General features: G+C 43.7%; 1 protein-coding gene across 1 annotated transcript in view; it reads right to left on the bottom strand.

Moving 5' to 3' along the window:
• Positions 1-19,306, bottom strand: part of ACSF2 (acyl-CoA synthetase family member 2) — a 138,294-nt gene that overhangs the window by 96,723 nt on the left and 22,265 nt on the right. The window contains exon 2 of the mRNA XM_030208351.1: positions 2,516-2,711. Coding sequence (XP_030064211.1) covers positions 2,516-2,711 — 196 coding nt within the window. The remainder of the gene's footprint in view (positions 1-2,515; positions 2,712-19,306) is intronic.

Raw genomic sequence — 19,306 nt, 5'->3', positions numbered from 1 at the left:
CTATGGTGCCTTACGTCACCTATACATTGCAGACTTATCCTGCTGTCCATGGAGAACCCCTGTTACAGGTAAGTCCTATCATGGGACTTTATAACTATTGTCCTAAGCACAGTAGGTATAAATTAAAGTCTTCCACCACTGAACTACTTTGAGCATGACAGATGATGTACATGGTTACTAGTCATTACTTGAAATGCAATACAATTTGTCCACTTATATTCCACCAGGTCACATAAATCACTGCAGATAACAACTGAAAGAGGCTGGTATACTACCGAGAATATTAACACATAAGATCCCTATAAATTACAATTATACCTATAACAAAGGATTGATCCAAATATTTACTACGAAGAAATCTTTTATTGCTTTGCATTGTATGTAGATCTAATTCTCCTGTAGTTGTTGTAAACTACAAGGTTTTTTTCTCTTTGTATTATTTCATTCTGTTATTGAAAACTTCAATAACATTTCCTACAAAAAAAAAGCAAAGTTTTCATTTTTTTCTGAAAGACATAACCCCCCCGATTCCATATATAGCGCTCAAAATTGCATGCAAAAATCTAATTGCTTAATGAGCCAATTAGTGGTACTAATTGGCAATAATTGGAATTTATGCATGCTTTCGTATAGTCACTATTCTATAAAGATGTGCAAGTAAATTTTTCTGCGCAGATCTGAAAAGGTGGTGCGGCCATGGGAGGGGCAAGAGCGGGTCAGGGGGAGTTTCTAGGATTTGCGTGCAGTGCAACAGAATTCAGGGGATCCACACCTAATTTAGGTGTGGGGATTTACACGAGAGTTCAGTGCCCAAAATTGGGCGCAGATCCCGGGGCTAAGCACTACTCAACTTGGAGCGTGCATCTTTTGGCACCAAACTTTGGGTGCCATTCACAGAACTGAGTTCATAATCCATCAGGAAACACAAGTCATCTGGAAGATAATTCCAGAGTTTCACTATCTGGTAAAGGAAGGGAAGGGAAATGGGACTTGACATACCACCTTTCTGAGGTTTTTTTGCAACTACATTCAAAGCGGTTTACATATATTCAGGTACTTATTTTGTACCAGGGGAAATGGAGGGTTAAGTGACTTGCCCAGAGTCACAAGGCGCTGCAGTGGGAATCGAACTCAGTTCCCCAGGATCAAAGTCCACTGCACTAACCAATAGGCTACTCCTCCACTAGCAACATTCCATGTAGAAGCCTGCCCTTGCAGATCAGCAATGCGGCCGCGCAGGCTTCTGTTTCTGTGAGTCTGACGTCCTGCACAGAAACAGAAGCCTGCGCAGCTGCATTGCTGATCTGCAAGGGCAGGCTTCTACATGGAATGTTGCTAGTGGAATAGCAACATTCCATTAGAATCTCAAACAGTAGCAACAGAATCTCAAATAGTAGCAACATTCCATATATAATTTCAAATAGTAGCAACAGAATCTCAATAGTAGCAACATTCCATGTAGAATCTCAAATAGGGAAAGGGAAATGGGACTTGATATACCGCCTTTCTGAGGTTTTTTGCAACTACATTCAAAGTGGTTTACATATATTCAGGTACTTATTTTTGTACCGGGGCAATGGAGGGTTGGGAGGGATTGTTCAGACAAATTACTATATTTTACTCGTTTCGGATTTTGAATCTGAAATTTCATAGAGGGGCGTAATAATGGTGGTAAAAACAAAACCATATAAGGCGCGTGCCCATATACCCCCAGATTTGATATATGGCACCCAGATGTCAGTGGACAAATTTGGGTGCACAAATTAGCTGAGTAACGAGCCCTTAACTATTAATAATTGGGGGCTAAAAACAATTATTGATGTTAATTGGCACACATTAAAATTTACACATGCATCTAGCTACTGAATCCAATTTAAACATCATTCATTCCTTAACAGAAAGCCAATGCAGTAGTTTACATAATAACAGAGTCATTCTCTAAATATCTTGTTGCAGAGCACAATAATCATGCTGGAGTGATCTGCATGATTTGCAAACTCTTGATCAGAGAAACCGAACACCTGTTATAAATCACGTTACAATAGTCCAGTCACGTCATCAATAATGCCTGGACTAGTATCTTAAGTTGTTCAAAATGAAACAGGCGTTTTGATCCTCTAAGTATCCTCAGTAACATAAATGCCTTCCTTACTACACTGTTTACCTGAGGAAGTAAGGACGACGTCAGATCAACAAGAATACCAGGGATCTTCAGGAATGATTCTAGTTGGGTATTCGTGCCACTTAACTTAATGGTATTACAAGGGGTGTTGAGTGTAGGAGTTGTTAACCATAAAATATCAGTTTCTTTTCTTATCTAATTTCAACGTTATCTAAAATAGAACCTAGTTTTTCTTCAATGCCAGACATTAATTTTGAGAGGGTAACTAATGTGAAGTTGTTGCTCCTCTCCTAACTGGCTGTGATAAGGGGCAGAAAGAGGCAAGTAATGTTCCTATTGTTTTCGGATTGCTTCGTACGTTTGCACTCTCCCTCTCCCTCAGCAGAACATTACCTCTTGTTTGAGCTGTGCAAATGTTTTCCGAACCCCGTTCCATGAGATCACCAACGCTTCACGTTCTGGGAATCGATTGACCACCTCCTCCAGACACTGACCCACCGTTTTATGCTGCAGAGGGATTGAGGAGGTTCCGTGGATGTAACTGGTAGATATCACTGGTTTGGTGGGTGGTGCGTCTGCATAAAGGGCGCTTTAACACAAAGAAATGAAACAGATGAATGGGAATGAAATGGGATGCCAGATAGGCTCTTTCTCCATACGGCAGGAATTCTTAACCCAGTCCTCAGGACACATCAAGCCCGTCAGTTTTTCAGGATACCCACAATGAATATGCATGAAACAGATTTGCACACAATGGAGGCAGTTCATAAAAATGTATTTATTTATTTATTTAGAACATTTATAGCCCACAGATTCCCACCATGGTGGGCTCTATGTGGCTAACAACATTAACTAAAAGAACATCATACAATTTCAAGGTCAGAACAGGGAATAAGGAATAGCGAGGGAGGGGAGCACACAACAGGAGCTACAAAGGAGGGTCGGCTGGAAGTTAAATATCAGAAGAGTAGGATTTGCCACATAGATAAGTCTTAAGGGACTTCTTGAACAGATTGTGCTCGGCGGTCACCTTTAATGTAGATGGTAGAGCATTCCAGTAACGAGGAATCACAAAGCAAAAGGAGGAGGAGAAGAGCAGTTTGTATCTCAGATTCCTGCAGTTAGAATAGTGGAGAGTGAGATAGGTCCGAGAAGGTTTTTTGGAATTCCTTGAAGGGAGGAGGTCTATCAGGCTGAACATATAAGCTGGAGCTTCCCCCTATACGATCTTATCTCATGTATATTCATTGTGGATATCTTGAAAACTAATTTGGCTGGGTGTGTCCCAGACTGGGTTCAGAACCCTTCCCCTACAATGAAGCAGACCTCTTCCAATGCAGCCAAATCTGGCTAGGTTTTCAGAATATCCATAATGAATATGCATGAGAATTCTACACACAGTGGAGACGGTGTATGAAATCTCCCAGGCACCTTCATTCTGGATATTCTTAAAACCTGACTAGCTGGATACATCTTGATGATTGATTGACTCTTAGCAACCAACCCTCCTTTGATCTTATTACACCCTCTACCCTCCCCCCCCCCGGAAAAGCCTTTGACCCCAACAAATCGGAATGCAAACATATGATACTGATTGACAAATACTACCAGCAGCACCAGGATAACACACACAAAACTGTGAGATAGCACAATACAGAACACAGCAGTCTATGAGAGAGGGGTGGAAAATACTAAGGCTGCAAGTTAATCACAGTTAACTATGCGATTAATGCGGCGATCATTAATCGCGATTTAAAATTTTGATCGCGGGTAGAGAATTTTATCCCGCTGCAACATCCCCTGTCTCCTCCAAATTTCTCTTCTGCTCTCTTCCACTCCCGACCCCTGTCCTCAGCATGATCCAGCATCTTTCCCTCCAACCAGGATTCAACATTACCCACCGCACGTCAGCCTACCTTAAAAATGGTCTTCCGTTATCCCCAACAATGACAGTGGTGCACATATACTGCCTGTGTCTGCTCCAAAGCTTTCCTTCTGGCCTGTTCTGCCTCCTCTGATATCATTTCCTGTTTTCGAATGGGTGGGATGGGTCAGAGGGAAAACTTTGGACCTGGCCGCAGGCAGCCACTACCAGGACCAGCAGAAGACCACCTTGACAGAAGACTGGGGGGGGAGGAGAGGGGAATTGAGAGGGGGCAGGTGCCGAAGCCTGAGTGGAGGGAGTGAAGTGAGCAAGCAGAACTGGAGGGGTCACCAGTGCAAACTATTGCCAAAGCAGTCACTGCCTTTTAGTATTCTTACCATACGATCATTGATGCAGTGTTCTGGTTTTGTGAAGTGCTGTTCCACAGATGTGGCATCCTGGTTGGCATTGGAATGTTTAATATTGTGTCTGTGTAAATTGAGCCTCGTCTTTAGCATCTGGCTTGTTTCTCCAATATAGCACCCTTTGTCACACTTTTTGCATTGAATGATACATACCACATTTGAGGATGAGCATGTGAAGGATCCCCTTATGCTGAATGTTTTTCCCATGTGAGTGATTTTGGGATCCTGTGGCACAGTTTGTAGCTAGGTATATTGCAGGAAATTATAACACAATCCAAAGTAAGATCTTTGAAGTCAAAATGATGAAATACTTTGACACCCACCAGACAGGATTTAAGAAAGATCTGTGCTTTTTAATCCACTATAAACCATAACATTGTATTGCTTTGTCACCCTCTTATCAGCTATCCATCTCTGGCTGTCTCTCACCCAACCTACCCCACCCTTTTCCTGTGAGACTGTCAATGGAATGCTTTTGTGTTTCACTTATATATTATTATTAATTAGATTTTGCTCACACCTTTTTCAGTAGTAGCTCAAGGTGAGTTACATTCAGGTACTCTGGATATTTCTCTGTCCCAGGAGGGCTCACAATCTAAGTTTGTACCTGAGGCAATGGAGGGTTAAGTGACTTGCCCAAGATCACAAGGAGCAGCAGTGGGATTTGAATCAGCCACCTCTGGATTGCAAGACCAGTGCTCTAACCACTAGGCCACTCCTCCACTAGCAACATTCCATGTAGAATCTCAAATATTTACTTAGATTTTGCTCACACCTTTTCAGTAGTAGCTCAATGTGAGTTACCTTCTCTGTCCCAGGAGGGCTCACAATCTAAGTTTGTACCCAAGGCAATGGAGGTTTAGGTGACTTGTCCAAGATCGCAAGGCACAGCAGTGGGATTTGAACCAGCCACCTCTTGATTGCAAAACCAGTGCTCTAACCACTAGGCCACTCCTCCACTATAGCAACATGCCATGTAGAATTTCAAATAGTAGCAACATTCCCTATAGAATCTCAAATATTTATTTATTTGGATTTTGTCACAACTTTTTCAGTAGTAGCTCAAGGTGAGTTACATTCAGGTACATTGGATATTTCTCTGTCCCGGGAGGGCTCACAATCTAAGTTTGTACCTGAGGTAATGGAGGGTTAAGTGACTTGCCCAAAATCACAAGGAGCAGCAGTGGGATTTGAACCAGCCACCTCACGATTACAAGACCAGTGCTCTAACCACTAGGCCACTCCTCCACGCAGATATCTGCCAACATTTGCTTATTTCCGATCTGAAGAAGAAAGATTACCTTTGAAAGCTAATCAAAAACTGTATTAAGTTAGTGCAATAAAAAAAAAGGTATCATCTTATTTTCTTTTCTCTGTTTTATTTTTACGTATTACCTTTAAAAGTGGACTAACATAGCTACCACACTACATTTATCGGTCTGAAAAACCTACCAGTATTTTGCTTTTTTTGTATGTTCACCTTTTATATGTTTAACTTCTTTGAATTGTTCTGTACAACTGAAATCATAAACCACACACAAAAAAAAAAAAAGTTAAACAAAGATACAGTTAAGTGCTGCAGTTTCCTAGAAAGCGTGTGTGTGGCTTCCACCCTCCTGCTACCACTTTAGGAAATTCACACCTCAGGAATTCAATGTACTCTCCAGCACCTGCCACTCAAAATGAAACCTGATCCTATAAGGAGAAAGCAAATAAAGATTCTTGCAAAGTGGAATTCAAAAGGGCAAAGGTTGGGGTCCAGGCTGGTAAAATAGTCATCTGAATACTGATGACTATAGTGGGCACATTGCATCAGCTGATTTTATTTATTTGTTACATTTGTATCCCACATTTTCCCACCTTTTTGCAGGCTCAATGTGGCTTACATAGTACCGTAACGGCATTAGCCAGTTCCGGTATGAACAAATACAAGGTGATATTGAGGGGCATAATCGAACGAAAACGTCTATCTCCATGGGCGTTTATCTCCGAGAACGGGTCCGTGAAGGGGCGGACCGAACCGTATTTTCGCAAAAAATAGACGTCCATGTTTTATTCGACAATTTGTGTGCTGGGCGTTTTTGTTTTTCAGCGATAATGGAAAATGAACGCGCCCAGCTCAAAAAACGAATAAATCCAAGGCATTTGTTCGTGGGAGGGGCCAGGATTCGTAGTGCACTGGTCCCCCTCACATGCCAGGAAACCAACTGGGCACCCTAGGGGGCACTTTTACAAAAACAAAAAAAAAGGTAATAGAGCTCCCAGGTGCATAGCACCCTTCCCTTGTGTGTTGAGCCCCCCAAATCCCCCTCAAAACCCACTGCCCACAAGTCTACACCATTACTATAGCCCTAAGGGGTGAAGGGGGGCACCTACATGTGGGTACAGTGGGTTTGGGGGAGTTGGACGACTAAGCATTAAGCAGCACAATTGTAACAGGTAGGGGGGGATGGGCCTGGGTCCACCTGCCTGAAGTCCACTGCACCCCCTAACAACTGCTCCAGGGACCTGCATACTGCTGTCAGGGAGGTGGGTATGACATTTGAGGGTGAAAATAAAAAGTTGTGAAATATCATTTTTTTGTGGTGGGAGGGGGTTAGTGACCACTGGGGGAGTCAGGGGAGGTCATCCCCGATTCCCTCTGGTGGTAATCTGGTCATTTAGGGCACTTTTTGGGGCTTATTCGTGAAAAAACAGGGTCCAGGAAAAGTGCCCTAAATTCTAGCTACAAATGCATACTTTTTTTCCATTATTGGTGAAAGGCGCCCATCTCTGTTCGGGTGATAGCCATGCCCCAGTCCCGCCTTCACCACGCCTCCAACACACCCCCATCAACTTTGTACGCTTCCGCGATGGAGTGCAGTTGAAAACGTCCAAGTTCGGCTTTCGATTATGCCGCGTTATTCGTTTTTGTGAGATAAACGTCCATCTCCCGATTTAGATCGGAACTTGGGCGTTTTTCTCGTTCGATTATAAGCAGGATTGTGGTAGAATGAGGTTCATGTATGGTAAATACATTGGGGAACATTATACACGATCTATACAAAACCGAACTTTTATCGCATGACTGCTTAACCTCTTTGTTATGAATGATCAAGCACTACCACTTTAAACCTTATGTCGAATAGGGTCTCTCTAGAGTCGATGACCTAATGTATGTTACAATCCAATTTATTACTCAGGAACCTTCATGCAATACCATAATGTATTCTGCTTTACCATGTATGTATGCACATGGTATATATATATACCATAATCTGTTCCATATATATTATGTTCCATGTATGTTACCATGAACGTATGCACCTTAACGCAATACCATTTGTAATCCTGTTAACCGAAAATGGCAACAGCCATTACGGCAAATGTAAGCCACATTGAGCCTGCAAATTGGTGGGAAAATGTGGGATACAAATGCTACAAATAAATAAAGAAAGGGAGAGGAAGAGTTAGGATATGTCCATTATGATCTTTGGTTACGTTATGTCGCAGGCATCCAGGTTTTTTATGTTGGATCGGTGGTGTATCTCAGTTGGTCAGTCTCAGCTGAGTGGCTGAGACGCCTTTGATTTGCATATTTTTCTGACACTGCACTGTAGCTCCAACTGAGTGCAAGTGACCTCAAACTGTTGATTTAAGAAATACAAGAGGAAACTCAATAGATGACAAGGAACAAGGAGAGAAAAAGCAACTTCGAGAGAATATCCCAGGATGTGCTTTTCTTGTATAGCAAATTCTTATGAAAATGCTACAAAGGTTTACCAGACTGCAGACGTTCCGGGTCGATATTCAAAATGATTTCGCTGACTAGAAACGACTTCTGGATGCTTCACTATGTTTAGTCCAGGCTAACAGACTGAAACAAGAACAGATGCTAGCATTACCATCCAAAAGACAATTCAAAATCAGATTTTCAGCTCTCTATTCCCCGTTTTTGGAGTCAAAATATGGAACTCTCTACCTCTTCCCATCAGAACAGAAAACAGCTACTTCAACTTCAGGAACAGGCTAAAAACCTTTCTCTTCGCAAAGAGCTGCTTCATAATAATCCATCATGACTTCTACTTCCTACTATCATCCATTATCCTTTCCTTAATATTTTTAGTCTCATGCATTAATCCAATAGTCTCTAATGTTGCTCAAACCTCACACTAACACTATCTGCTTTTGTCTCACCTAGAATGTAAACCGCACTGAACCCTGGAAAGGGGATGCTAGCGGTATACAAGAATTGAATTGAATTGGTTTCTGGACTAACCGGTCTGTGCCACTGAAAATGTCCGATTAGCGCCTCTCTCAAAACCAGTTATTTTGGAGGCATTCCAAGGGCGGAGTCTGCACATGGCCGGTTAAATGCCACTAGTCAGCACTTTGATATGGTGGATCACGAACTCCTTTTACACCTCCTAGACACTTATGGTGTGAGCGGCTTTGCTTTGCACTGGATCAAGGGCTTCCTGTCGTCCAGATCCTACCAGGTTAAAGTGAAATCTACCATCTCTGCTCCCTGGAGAGCCTCCTGCTGGGTGCCTCAGGGCTCCCCACTATCTCCTACACTGTTCAACATCATGCTGATCCCACTTGCTACCGCCCTCAGCAATCTTGGCCTAAATCCATACATTTATGCTGACGATGTCACCATCTCCATCCCTTTCAGTGACACAGTAGCGGAAATCTCTGACCTGATTGCTGCTAGCTTATCTACAATGGAACATTGGGCGAGGGTGTTCCGATTCAAATTAAATAAGGATAAAACTCAGTGCCTTATTCTCCACTCCCCTTACCAATCAGTCCCTACCGATACCCTCACTATAAATGACCATGTTCTACCTCTATCTTCTAGTCTAAAGCTCCTTGGGGTGACCTTGGATAAGCATCTGCTTCTGGAAGATCAGGTACGAGCTGTAACTAAGAGAATGTTCCATGCAATGTGGAGGCTTCGGCAGGTCAGATATTGCCTCACTAGAGACCTGTTTCGCACGCTTGTTCATTGGTTGGTGCTATCTCACTTGGATTACTGCAGCGGGATTTGCGCAGGTTGCCTTGGTTATCTATTGAAAAAACTCCAGACTGCACAAAACACTGCGGCAAGACTGATCCTGGGAAAATCATGTTTTGAGCATGCTCAACCTCTGCGTTTCCTTCTCCACTGGTTGCCCATGAGGGAACGTATCTCTTTCAAAATCTGCTCCCTGACTCATAAAATCTTATACGGGCTGGCTCCAGATTATATGCTTCGCCTTATCGACCTACCGCCCAGAAACGCAGTTGCCACCTTGAGGTCGTATCTCAACCTGCACTTCCCAAATTGCAGAGGCGTCAAATACAAGAAGATCTTCACTTCATCCTTCCAGTACTCCAGTGCCAAGAATTGGAATGCTCTGCCGAAACACTTGAAAATGCAAAACGATCATCAATTGTTCAAGAGGCTGCTGAAAACCCACCTATTTGGACTGGTCTACTCCCCTCACACCCTTACCGATCAATAGTCCCACTTACCTACCCCTGAACCTGTTATGCCCCCTTCCCCTTCCTTGCCTACTCCTTTCTCCTACCATTTCCTCTTACTGTCTTGTCATTTTTGCTTATCCTATGTTAGCCACATTGTGCCTGAATGTGTGGGAAAATGTGGGGTAGAAATGTACTATAATTAAATAAATAAATAAATGTAACTCACCTTGAGCTACTACTGAAAAAGGTGTGAGCAACATCTAAATAAATAAATCCTTGCAATATATCCAGCTGCAAACTATGCCACAACATTTCACAAGACCCCACAGTCATTCACAAAGGAAAAATATTCAACATAAAGGAATCCTTCACATGATCATCTTCCAATGTAGTATATGTCATCCAGTGTACAAAAAATGTGACGAAGGATGCTATATTGGAGAAACAAGCCAGATGCTGAAGAAGAGATTTAATTTACATAGACATCATATGAAAAATGTCAGTGCCAACCAGGATGTTACCTCTGTGGGACAGCACTTTACAAAACCAGAACACTGTACCAATGATTTCATGGCGAGAATACTTGAAGGAAACTTTAAAACAATACAGGAACACAAGACCTTTGAAGTCAAAATGATTAAATATTTTAACACCCACCAGACAGGACTTAACAAGGATCTGGGTTTTCTAGCCCATTATAAACCATGAAACTTCACTGCTTTGTCACCTCCTCTGATCGCCATGCATATCTTCCCATACCTCATGGTCTCAGCCCTGTTTCTCACCTAGCCCACCCCTCCCTCATCCTTTCAGACTGTCATTTTCATGTTTCACTTATATATGCTTATTTCTGATCTGACGAAGAAGGGCTACCTTCAAAAGCTAATCAAAAAATGCATTAAGTTAGTCCAATAAGAAAAAGGTATCATCTTATTTTCTCTGTTTTATTTTATTCTGTTTCTATTGATTGCCAGCTCTGCTACAACTCCCAGCTAAGTAGGGTCAGAAAGGAAGTGTGCTGTTAGTATCCAAGACATGCTTCATGGACGCCTGCCCTCCACAGCTAACTGAAAAGCTAGGGTGCTTGTTGTCAGCAGCTGGCCTCATCTCAACAGGCAGCAGATCCAGAAACTCCAGCCCTCCCTAGTTTAAAATAGCTGTTGAAGCCAATAAACAGGAAAACCAGAGAAGCTAAGAGCCAATTCCCTCTGATGCTACTACTACTACTACTTAACATTTCTAGAGCGCTACTAGAGTTACGCAGCGCTGTACAGTTTAACAAAGAAGGACAGTCCCTGCTCGAAGGAGCTTACAATCTAAAGGACGAAATGTCAAGTTGGGGCAGTCAAGATTTCCTGAATAGAGGTAGAGTGGTTAGGTGCCGAAAGCGACATTGAAGAGGTGGGCTTTGAGCAAGGCTTTGAAGATGGGCAGGGAGAGGGCCTGGCGTATGGGCTCAGGGAGTTTATTCCAGGCATGGGGTGAGGCGAGGCAGAAAGGGCGGAGCCTGGAGTTGGCGGTGGTGGAGAAGGGTACTGAGAGGAGGGATTTGCCTTGAGAGCGGAGGTTACAGGTAGGAACGTAAGGGGAGATGAGGGTAGAGAGGTAAGGAGGGGCTGCAGACCAAGTGCATTTGTAGGCTAGTAGGAGAAGCTTGAACTGTATGCGGTACCTGATCGGAAGCCAGTGAAGTGACTTGAGGAGAGGGGTGATATTTATTTATTTATTTAGGCATTTATATCCCACACTTTCCCACCCATGGGCAGGCTCAATGTGGCTTACATTAGTTCAAAAGGCTAACAGCAGTAGAAAAGGACACTTCAATCTAGTAATAGACAAACAGACACATTGAGGGCGAGGTAGTTAGTGGGGAGAGACAGAGGGAGAGAAGTGAGAGAGGAGGTAAGGAATGCAGTATGGTCGCTTAACATAATGGGTCAGAAAACATTGAGGTAGTGTGGAGCTGCAGTATGAGCTGTCCTGAATAAAGCGGTCTTCAGGGAGATTCTAAAAGCCTGTTGTTCGGAGGTAGCTTTTACTGAGTTTGGTAAACCATTCCACAAACGTGCACTGATGTAGGGAAAGGTAGATGCGTGGCTGGTTTTATACTTGAGGCAACAAAGGGTGACGTGACTTGCCCAAGAACAGAAGGAGCATCACTCTCATCGTCCCCGTCTCATCTGCCTGCAACCTCGGAGTCATCTTCGACTCCTCCCTCTCCTTCTCTGCCAATATCCAGCAGACAGCCAAGACCTGTCGCTTCTTCCTCTATCAGCAAGCCAAACCACCACAAGGGTGGAGGTACACAAATTCCTATGAAAAGTAGAATCTGAGGAAAGGGGGAGTAGGAGGAGTAGGCTCTTGAACAACACTAGTAGGCGACGTAGATTAGGAACAATCTCTTTATTAAATATACACTCGACTCAACACAGCCGTGTTTCGGCGCTACAGACGCCTTCTTCAGGAGTCAATCAAAGAAGGATGGCATCACTGCCGATGCAGGAAAAAAAGCTCAGCGTATTCAATTGCACTTCTGTGCAATTGAATACGCTGAGCTTTTTTTCTTGCATCGGCAGTGATGCCATCCTTCTTTGATTGACTCCTGAAGAAGGCGTCTGTAGCGCCGAAACACGGCTGTGTTGAGTCGAGTGTATATTTAAATAAAGAGATTGTTCCTAATCTACGTCGCCTACTAGTGTTGTTCAAGAGCCTACTCCTCCTACTCCCCCTTTCCTCAGCTTCTTCCTCTATAACATATCGGTCCAGGTGGAAGATAAGACGTGCAGCAGAGTTCTGAACAGACTGAAGGGGGGATAGATGGCTAAGCGGGAGGCCAGGGAGGAGTAGGTTGCAGTAGTCAAGGCGAGAGGTAACGAGAGCGTGGACAAGAGTTCGGGTGGCAGGCTCAGAGAGGAAAGGGCGAATTTTGCTAATGTTATAGAGGAAGAAGCGACAGGTCTTGGCTGTCTGCTGGATATGGGCAGAGAAGGAGAGGGAGGAGTCGAAGATGACTCCGAGGTTGCGGGCAGGTGAGACGGGGACGATGAGGGTGATGCTCCTTCTGTTCTTGGGCAAGTCACGTCACCCTTTGTTGCCTTAAGTACAAACTGGGGTCCTCATTTACAAATGTACATTAACATGCACGAATGTGATTTAATGGGAGCCTTATTGTGGAATTCAAGATGGTGTGCATGCAGCACGCCATCTTGATTTCCACAATTCGGCTCCTGTCTTGTCCTTTGAGCAAGTCTTTCGCCACCATAACAGCAGGAAAAAGTCCCCAAGAGCACAAACACAAGACGAGAGCCTTAGAAGGGAGCCAACCACACAGGATGGGTAGTCAGTAGGCTAATTCAGGTTGTTTGCAGGTGGTTTTTTTTTTTTTTTAGGTGGGAAGCGGACAGCAGCGCTATTCAGTGTCTGCTCTGCCTCATGGCTCCACCGGAAGTCCAGTTCTTTACGTTTTAACCTCTTTTTTTTTGTTACATTTGTACCCTGCGCTTTCCCACTCATGGCAGGCTCAATGCGGCTTACATGAGGCAATGGAGGGTTAAGTGACTTGCCCAGAGTCACAAGGAGCTGCCTGTGCCTGGTGGGAATCCAACAGTTCCTCAGGACCAAAGTCCACCACCCTAACCACTAGGCCACTCCTCCACTGTTGCTACTATTTGAGATTCTACATGGAATGTTGTTATTCCACTAGCAACATTCCATGTAGAAGTTGGCCCTTGCAGATCACCAATGTGGCCGCGCAGGCTTCTGCGAGTCTGACGTGCTGCACGTACATGCAGGATGTCAGACTCACAGAAACAGAAGCCTGCACAGCCTTCTGCATGGAATAGCAACATTCCATGTAGAATCTCCAATAGTATCTATTTTATTTTTGTTACATTTGTACCCTGCGCTTTCCCACTCATGGCAGTCTCAATGCGGCTTACATGGGGCAATGGAGGGTTAAGTGACTTGCCCAGAGTCACAAGGAGCTGCCTGTGCCGGGAATCAAACTCACTTCCTCAGTTCCCCAGGACCAAAGTCCACCACCCTAACCACTAGGCCACTCCTCCACTCCTATACATTTGGCCTGAGATTAGCTATGCCTGAAACCATGGTTTATTTAAATTTGCTACACTGTACATAACCGACGGACCAAGGAGGTTTACAATTCAAAAATACAAACAAATAAAAGGAGAAAAGGAAATCCATCAATTCGACAGAATAGAGGAAAGCAGTCATTCAAGATTAGTTATCAAACAGTTCTTCAAGACAATTAGACAGTCACCAAAATCAGTTTTCATCAGTTGGGACTCCATAGGCTTTCTATGTTTTATTTTCTTTTATTTCTATTGATTACCTTTAAAAGTGGACTAACACGGCTACCACATCTCTCTATGTAAATGTCTGAAACTTAACACTATGCCTGAATCTTATCTTCCCTATTCCACCATAAGATCTTTTGTACTTGTCTCCTACCGGACTTGGCGAATGCCTTTACGGTACAATGTAAGCCACATTGAGCCTGCAAATAGGTGGGAAAATGTGGGATACAAATGTAACAAATAAATTCTCACCGAGGCTTATTCACTAGGGATTATGGGTTTGATATACCCAGGGCTGGTTTTAGGCAGAGGCGACAGGGATGGTCACACAGGGCCTCGCACTCCTAGGGGCCCCACATCCCTGGCATGTCTGTCCCCTTCTCTTGGAACACCTCCCCGCTCCATGCGTGCGGCAGGCAGCGGCAGCGATTTTCATATCCCATCGGCCGCTGAACCCAGAGCCTCCTCACTGCTGCGTCCCACCCCCTTTTGATGTCACTTCCTGCTTCCACAAGGGTGGGATGCAACAGCAAGAAGGCTCTGGGTTCAGTGGCCAATGGAATATGAAAATCGCTGCCTGCCGCACTAGTACAGAAAATAGTCATACATAACATGTAGAGGAAAGGAGAAACAGGGGTGACGTGATACAGATGTTCAAATATTTGAAAGGTATTAATCCGCAAATGAACCTTTTCCGGAGACGGGAAGGCGGTATAGCTAGAGGACATGAATTGAGGTTGAAGGGGGGCAGACTCAGGACTAATGTCAGGAAGTATTATGTGCAATACTTAATAAATGGCCAATTCGATTAATAATAGGACTGGTCTCAAAATATACAGTATAGTACTTGATTAGACCAATCCCCTGTCTACAAATATTTCTAATTTTCTTTAGGCGTTATTCAATCTTTATTTACAGTCCATATCATTCTACTATAGTATTCAATTTTCGAATGCCTCAGTGATGTGTGTCGTCCACCACCCTCTCGGGCTTTATGTGGCGACCCCTATAAACATCAATTTCTTCATCAGCCCTATTTTAGGCTACTTCGACAATGCTTTATATCTTATAAACTTTTAAACACTTATCTTATCTGTCGGACTCGGGGGTATCACTGTCCGACACGCATGTTTCGCTTGCAACGGCAAGCTGTCTCAAGGACCTACCCCTACGAAAGAAAAATAATGAATCAACCTTTATCTCTCCTCGATGGACACCCTCACCTCACACCCAAAAGAGACAAAACATCTTACTGTTTTCATAATTGCTTACCCATTAGTCTCTAATGGGAGACTAATGGGTAAGCAATTATGAAAACAGTAAGATGTTTTGTCTCTTTTGGGTGTGAGGTGAGGGTGTCCATCGAGGAGAGATAAAGGTTGATTCATTATTTTTCTTTCGTAGGGGTAGGTCCTTGAGACAGCTTGCCGTTGCAAGCGAAACATGCGTGTCGGACAGTGATACCCCCGAGTCCGACAGATAAGATAAGTGTTTAAAAGTTTATAAGATATAAAGCATTGTCGAAGTAGCCTAAAATAGGGCTGATGAAGAAATTGATGTTTATAGGGGTCGCCACATAAAGCCCGAGAGGGTGGTGGACGACACACATCACTGAGGCATTCGAAAATTGAATACTATAGTAGAATGATATGGACTGTAAATAAAGATTGAATAACGCCTAAAGAAAATTAGAAATATTTGTAGACAGGGGATAGGAAGTATTATGTGGCATGCCCTCCCGTGGGAGGTGGTGGAGATGAAAACGGTAATGGAATTCAAACATGCATGGGATAAACACAAAGGAATCCTGTTTAGAAGGAATGGTTCCGTGGAATCTTAGCGGAGATTGGGTGGCGACGCCGGTAACTGGGAGACAAAATGGGAGCTGGGCAGATTTCTACGGTCTACGCCCTGATCATGACTGAATAGATAGGGATGGGCTGGAGTGTAAATTTTAAGGGGCTTCGACGTTAGCTCCAGAACTTTAGTACAAGAGTGCTGGGCAGACTTCTACGGTCTGTGCCCAGAGAAAGGCAGGGACAAATCAAACTCGGGTATACATATAAAGTATCACATACCATGTAAAATGAGTTTATCTTGTTGGGCAGACTGGATGGACCGTACAGGTCTTTATCTGCCGTCATTTTTCTATGTTACTATGTTACTCTTTGGGGTTCTACATGGAATGTTGCTACTAATTGGGATTCTGGAATCTTGTAACTCTTTAGGATTCCAGAATCTTCAGAACTTTTAGTGCAAGAACAGTGCTGGGCAGACTTCTACGGTCTGTGCCCAGAGAAAGGCAGGGACAAATCAAACTCGGGTATACATTTAAAGTATCACAGACCATGTAAAATGAGTTTTATCTTGTTGGGCAGATTGGATGGACCGTACAGGTCTTTATCTGCTGTCAGTTACTATGTTACTATCCCTTATGTTGGTAGTCCCATCCTTACATTAAAAATTCTTAAAATAAATAAACAAATGTAAAAACACGAGTACTCATCAATAAATTTGAACTGTTTACACATCATCTAAAAGACCCTATCCTTGTGTCATCTTCGCTGTGTTCTTTGTGATTTTGAATTTGCGAAGATTGTGTTCTTTTGTGTTTACATCGAACACTTTTTAAGACACCAAACCTGGTCTACGTCTGAATCCAATTAAATTTTAGCAGCGCTGCCGACTTTGCTCTTTGAAGGGTAAATGTACAGGGGAAGGGTAGTGTGTACACTTGGAAAGGCAGGCTGCCAATCCGTTCTTGAATGGAGTTGGGCTCAGGTTCAAATTCACCTAAAATGACCTCCCAGTAAACCAGTTTTAATTCAAGCAGAGACAGTTTTGCAACACAGCTAAAGATTAACCTCAAGGCCTGGAACTAATGGGATTTCGGCTTGCTTTGCATATAATCTGTTTCATGCTAAAACACAACTTTTATGTCTGACTTACATAGTTGTACATCATACAGGATGGGGAGAGGAATTGCCTAATGCTGAGTACAGGGCAACCAGGGTCTCAAATCCTGCTGGATATGACTCATCAAGGTCAAAAGGAGCTTCACCCCCCCCACCACCACCATTACCTCAGGGACAAAATTAAAATGTAGATACTTTAACAACCGGCTCCCAAAATTTGGGCTTGAGTCCCCTCTCGGCATCGTTGTCCTCCTCCTCCCCCTGTGGCTTGTTTGTGCATCTTCTCTCCTCACTACTCGCCCCCCCCCCCCACCCCCATACAGCATCTCTCTGACTTGCCTCTGTGCTTACTCTTTTTTCTTCCCCTACATCAGTACTTGCCTCTTCTTTTTACCGCGATTAATTTTTTTTTTTAAGCAGTGTTAGCACACGTCAGCAGGAACAGGCTGCTTCAGCCAATCCTGGGAGCCTTCCTTCAGCCCTCAGGGGTGGGACAGGCTGAAGGAAGGCCCCTGTGATTGGCTGAAGCATCCAGCTCTTGCCAAAGTATGCCACTAGCACTGCTTTAAAAAGTTTAGTGCGGCAGAACAAGGAAAGGCAAGGGGCAGAGGTGCGAGCGAGTTGCTCTATCCACGTTGTCATTCTTTATTGTTGGTAGCATTTTTATTTGATCTCACAGGTTAAACATGCCGGCTTGGGCTTGTGCAGCATAGAGATGCAGACAGAAGAAATATTGGTTTCATTGGTTAGAGTACTAATTTGTCCTAATTTTTTAAATCAGTGTGTAATTGGGAGAAGACGGTTATAGGCACATAAGCACCGCCACGCTGGGAAAAAACCCAAGGTCCATCAAGCCCAGCACTCCGTCTCCGACAGCGGCCAATCCAGGCCCCAAGAACCTGTCAAAAAACCCAAATTTAATAACGATCAATGGACTTTTCCTTCAGGAATCTATCCAGACCCCCTTTAAACTCAGCAAGGCCAGCTGCCGTCACTACCTTCTCCTGCAATGAGTTTCAGAGTCTAACTCAGGGGCGTAGCCAGACACCCAATTTTGGGTGGGCCTGGGCCCAAGATGGGTGGGCAGAAGAACCCCACCTCATCCCATGCAATAGGTGATTTGGTCTCTCCTCTCGCCTGCATGCCATATGGTCTCTCAAATATCTCCCCTGTCCTGCACACCTTTTAGATTTCAGATTTTCACCAGCAGTGAGGCGCAACTAATACACACTACTCATCTAGGCCCCACATCCTTCCCACTGATGCAGCTTCCTGTTTTCGCATAGGCGGGAATACATCAGAGGGAAGGCTGTGGGGCCGGTGTAAGCAGTATGTATCAGTCGCTGCTTCCTGCAAGCGAAGATCTGCTATTTATAAGGTATGCAGGAGGGACAGTTGTTGGGAGTTTTCAGCTTGGGAATCTCTGCCGGCCACATCATAGGTGTGCTGCTACTGGTGGGCCTGAGCTCAAAGTGGGTGGGCCTGGGCCCACCCAAGCCCACCCTTGGCTAAGCCACTGGTCTAACTACGCGCTGAGTAAAGAAAAACTTTCTCCGATTCATTTTAAACCTACCACATTCTAATTTCATCCTGTGTCCCCTGGTTCTATTATTATTATTCGTGCAGAGATGTTAACAGGCATAATGTTATGAGAATCAGGTGCTTAACAATCCAACTTACTATTTATATGTACATTTAAAAAAAACCAAAACACTAGGTTGAAACCTAGGAGCCTTAATATCTTTTTTCCTGTGCCTACATCAAAAGAAAAAGATAGAATGTGGGAACTTGCTCCTTTTGTTTTGTGGATTGCAGTGGTATATTATAAAAATGCACCTGTCTTTTTTATTACTACTATTTCAAAGACAGGTATTGAATAATGAGTGAAGGGCTTCTCTCATGCAGAAGTTCTGTCAAGTCAGTCTAAATGTGCCAACAATTTCCAGTTGAGCACACTATTAGCTGCCAAGTTCATACAAGGTTAATTATTTTACTTTAATTTTAATTTGTACATGAAAATGTGGGGTATAAATGTCATCAATACATAATCTCTCTATATAAAACGCACCTCCAACGTTCTACTGAAGCCTCACTTACCCAACATTCTAAAAGTGAAGGGGGTGAGATCGCTTTGTGTCTGCCCCGCCCACGCGTCAAACGTGATGACGTCGAGGGCGGAGCAATGACAGTCAACCAATCGCATCGCTCGGCAC

This window comes from Microcaecilia unicolor, chromosome 6 (genome assembly GCF_901765095.1).
Source record: "Microcaecilia unicolor chromosome 6, aMicUni1.1, whole genome shotgun sequence".
Lineage (NCBI taxonomy): Eukaryota > Metazoa > Chordata > Amphibia > Gymnophiona > Siphonopidae > Microcaecilia > Microcaecilia unicolor.
The sequence above is the reverse complement of the archived record's forward strand: the minus strand, read 5'-3'. Positions and strand labels throughout refer to the sequence as shown.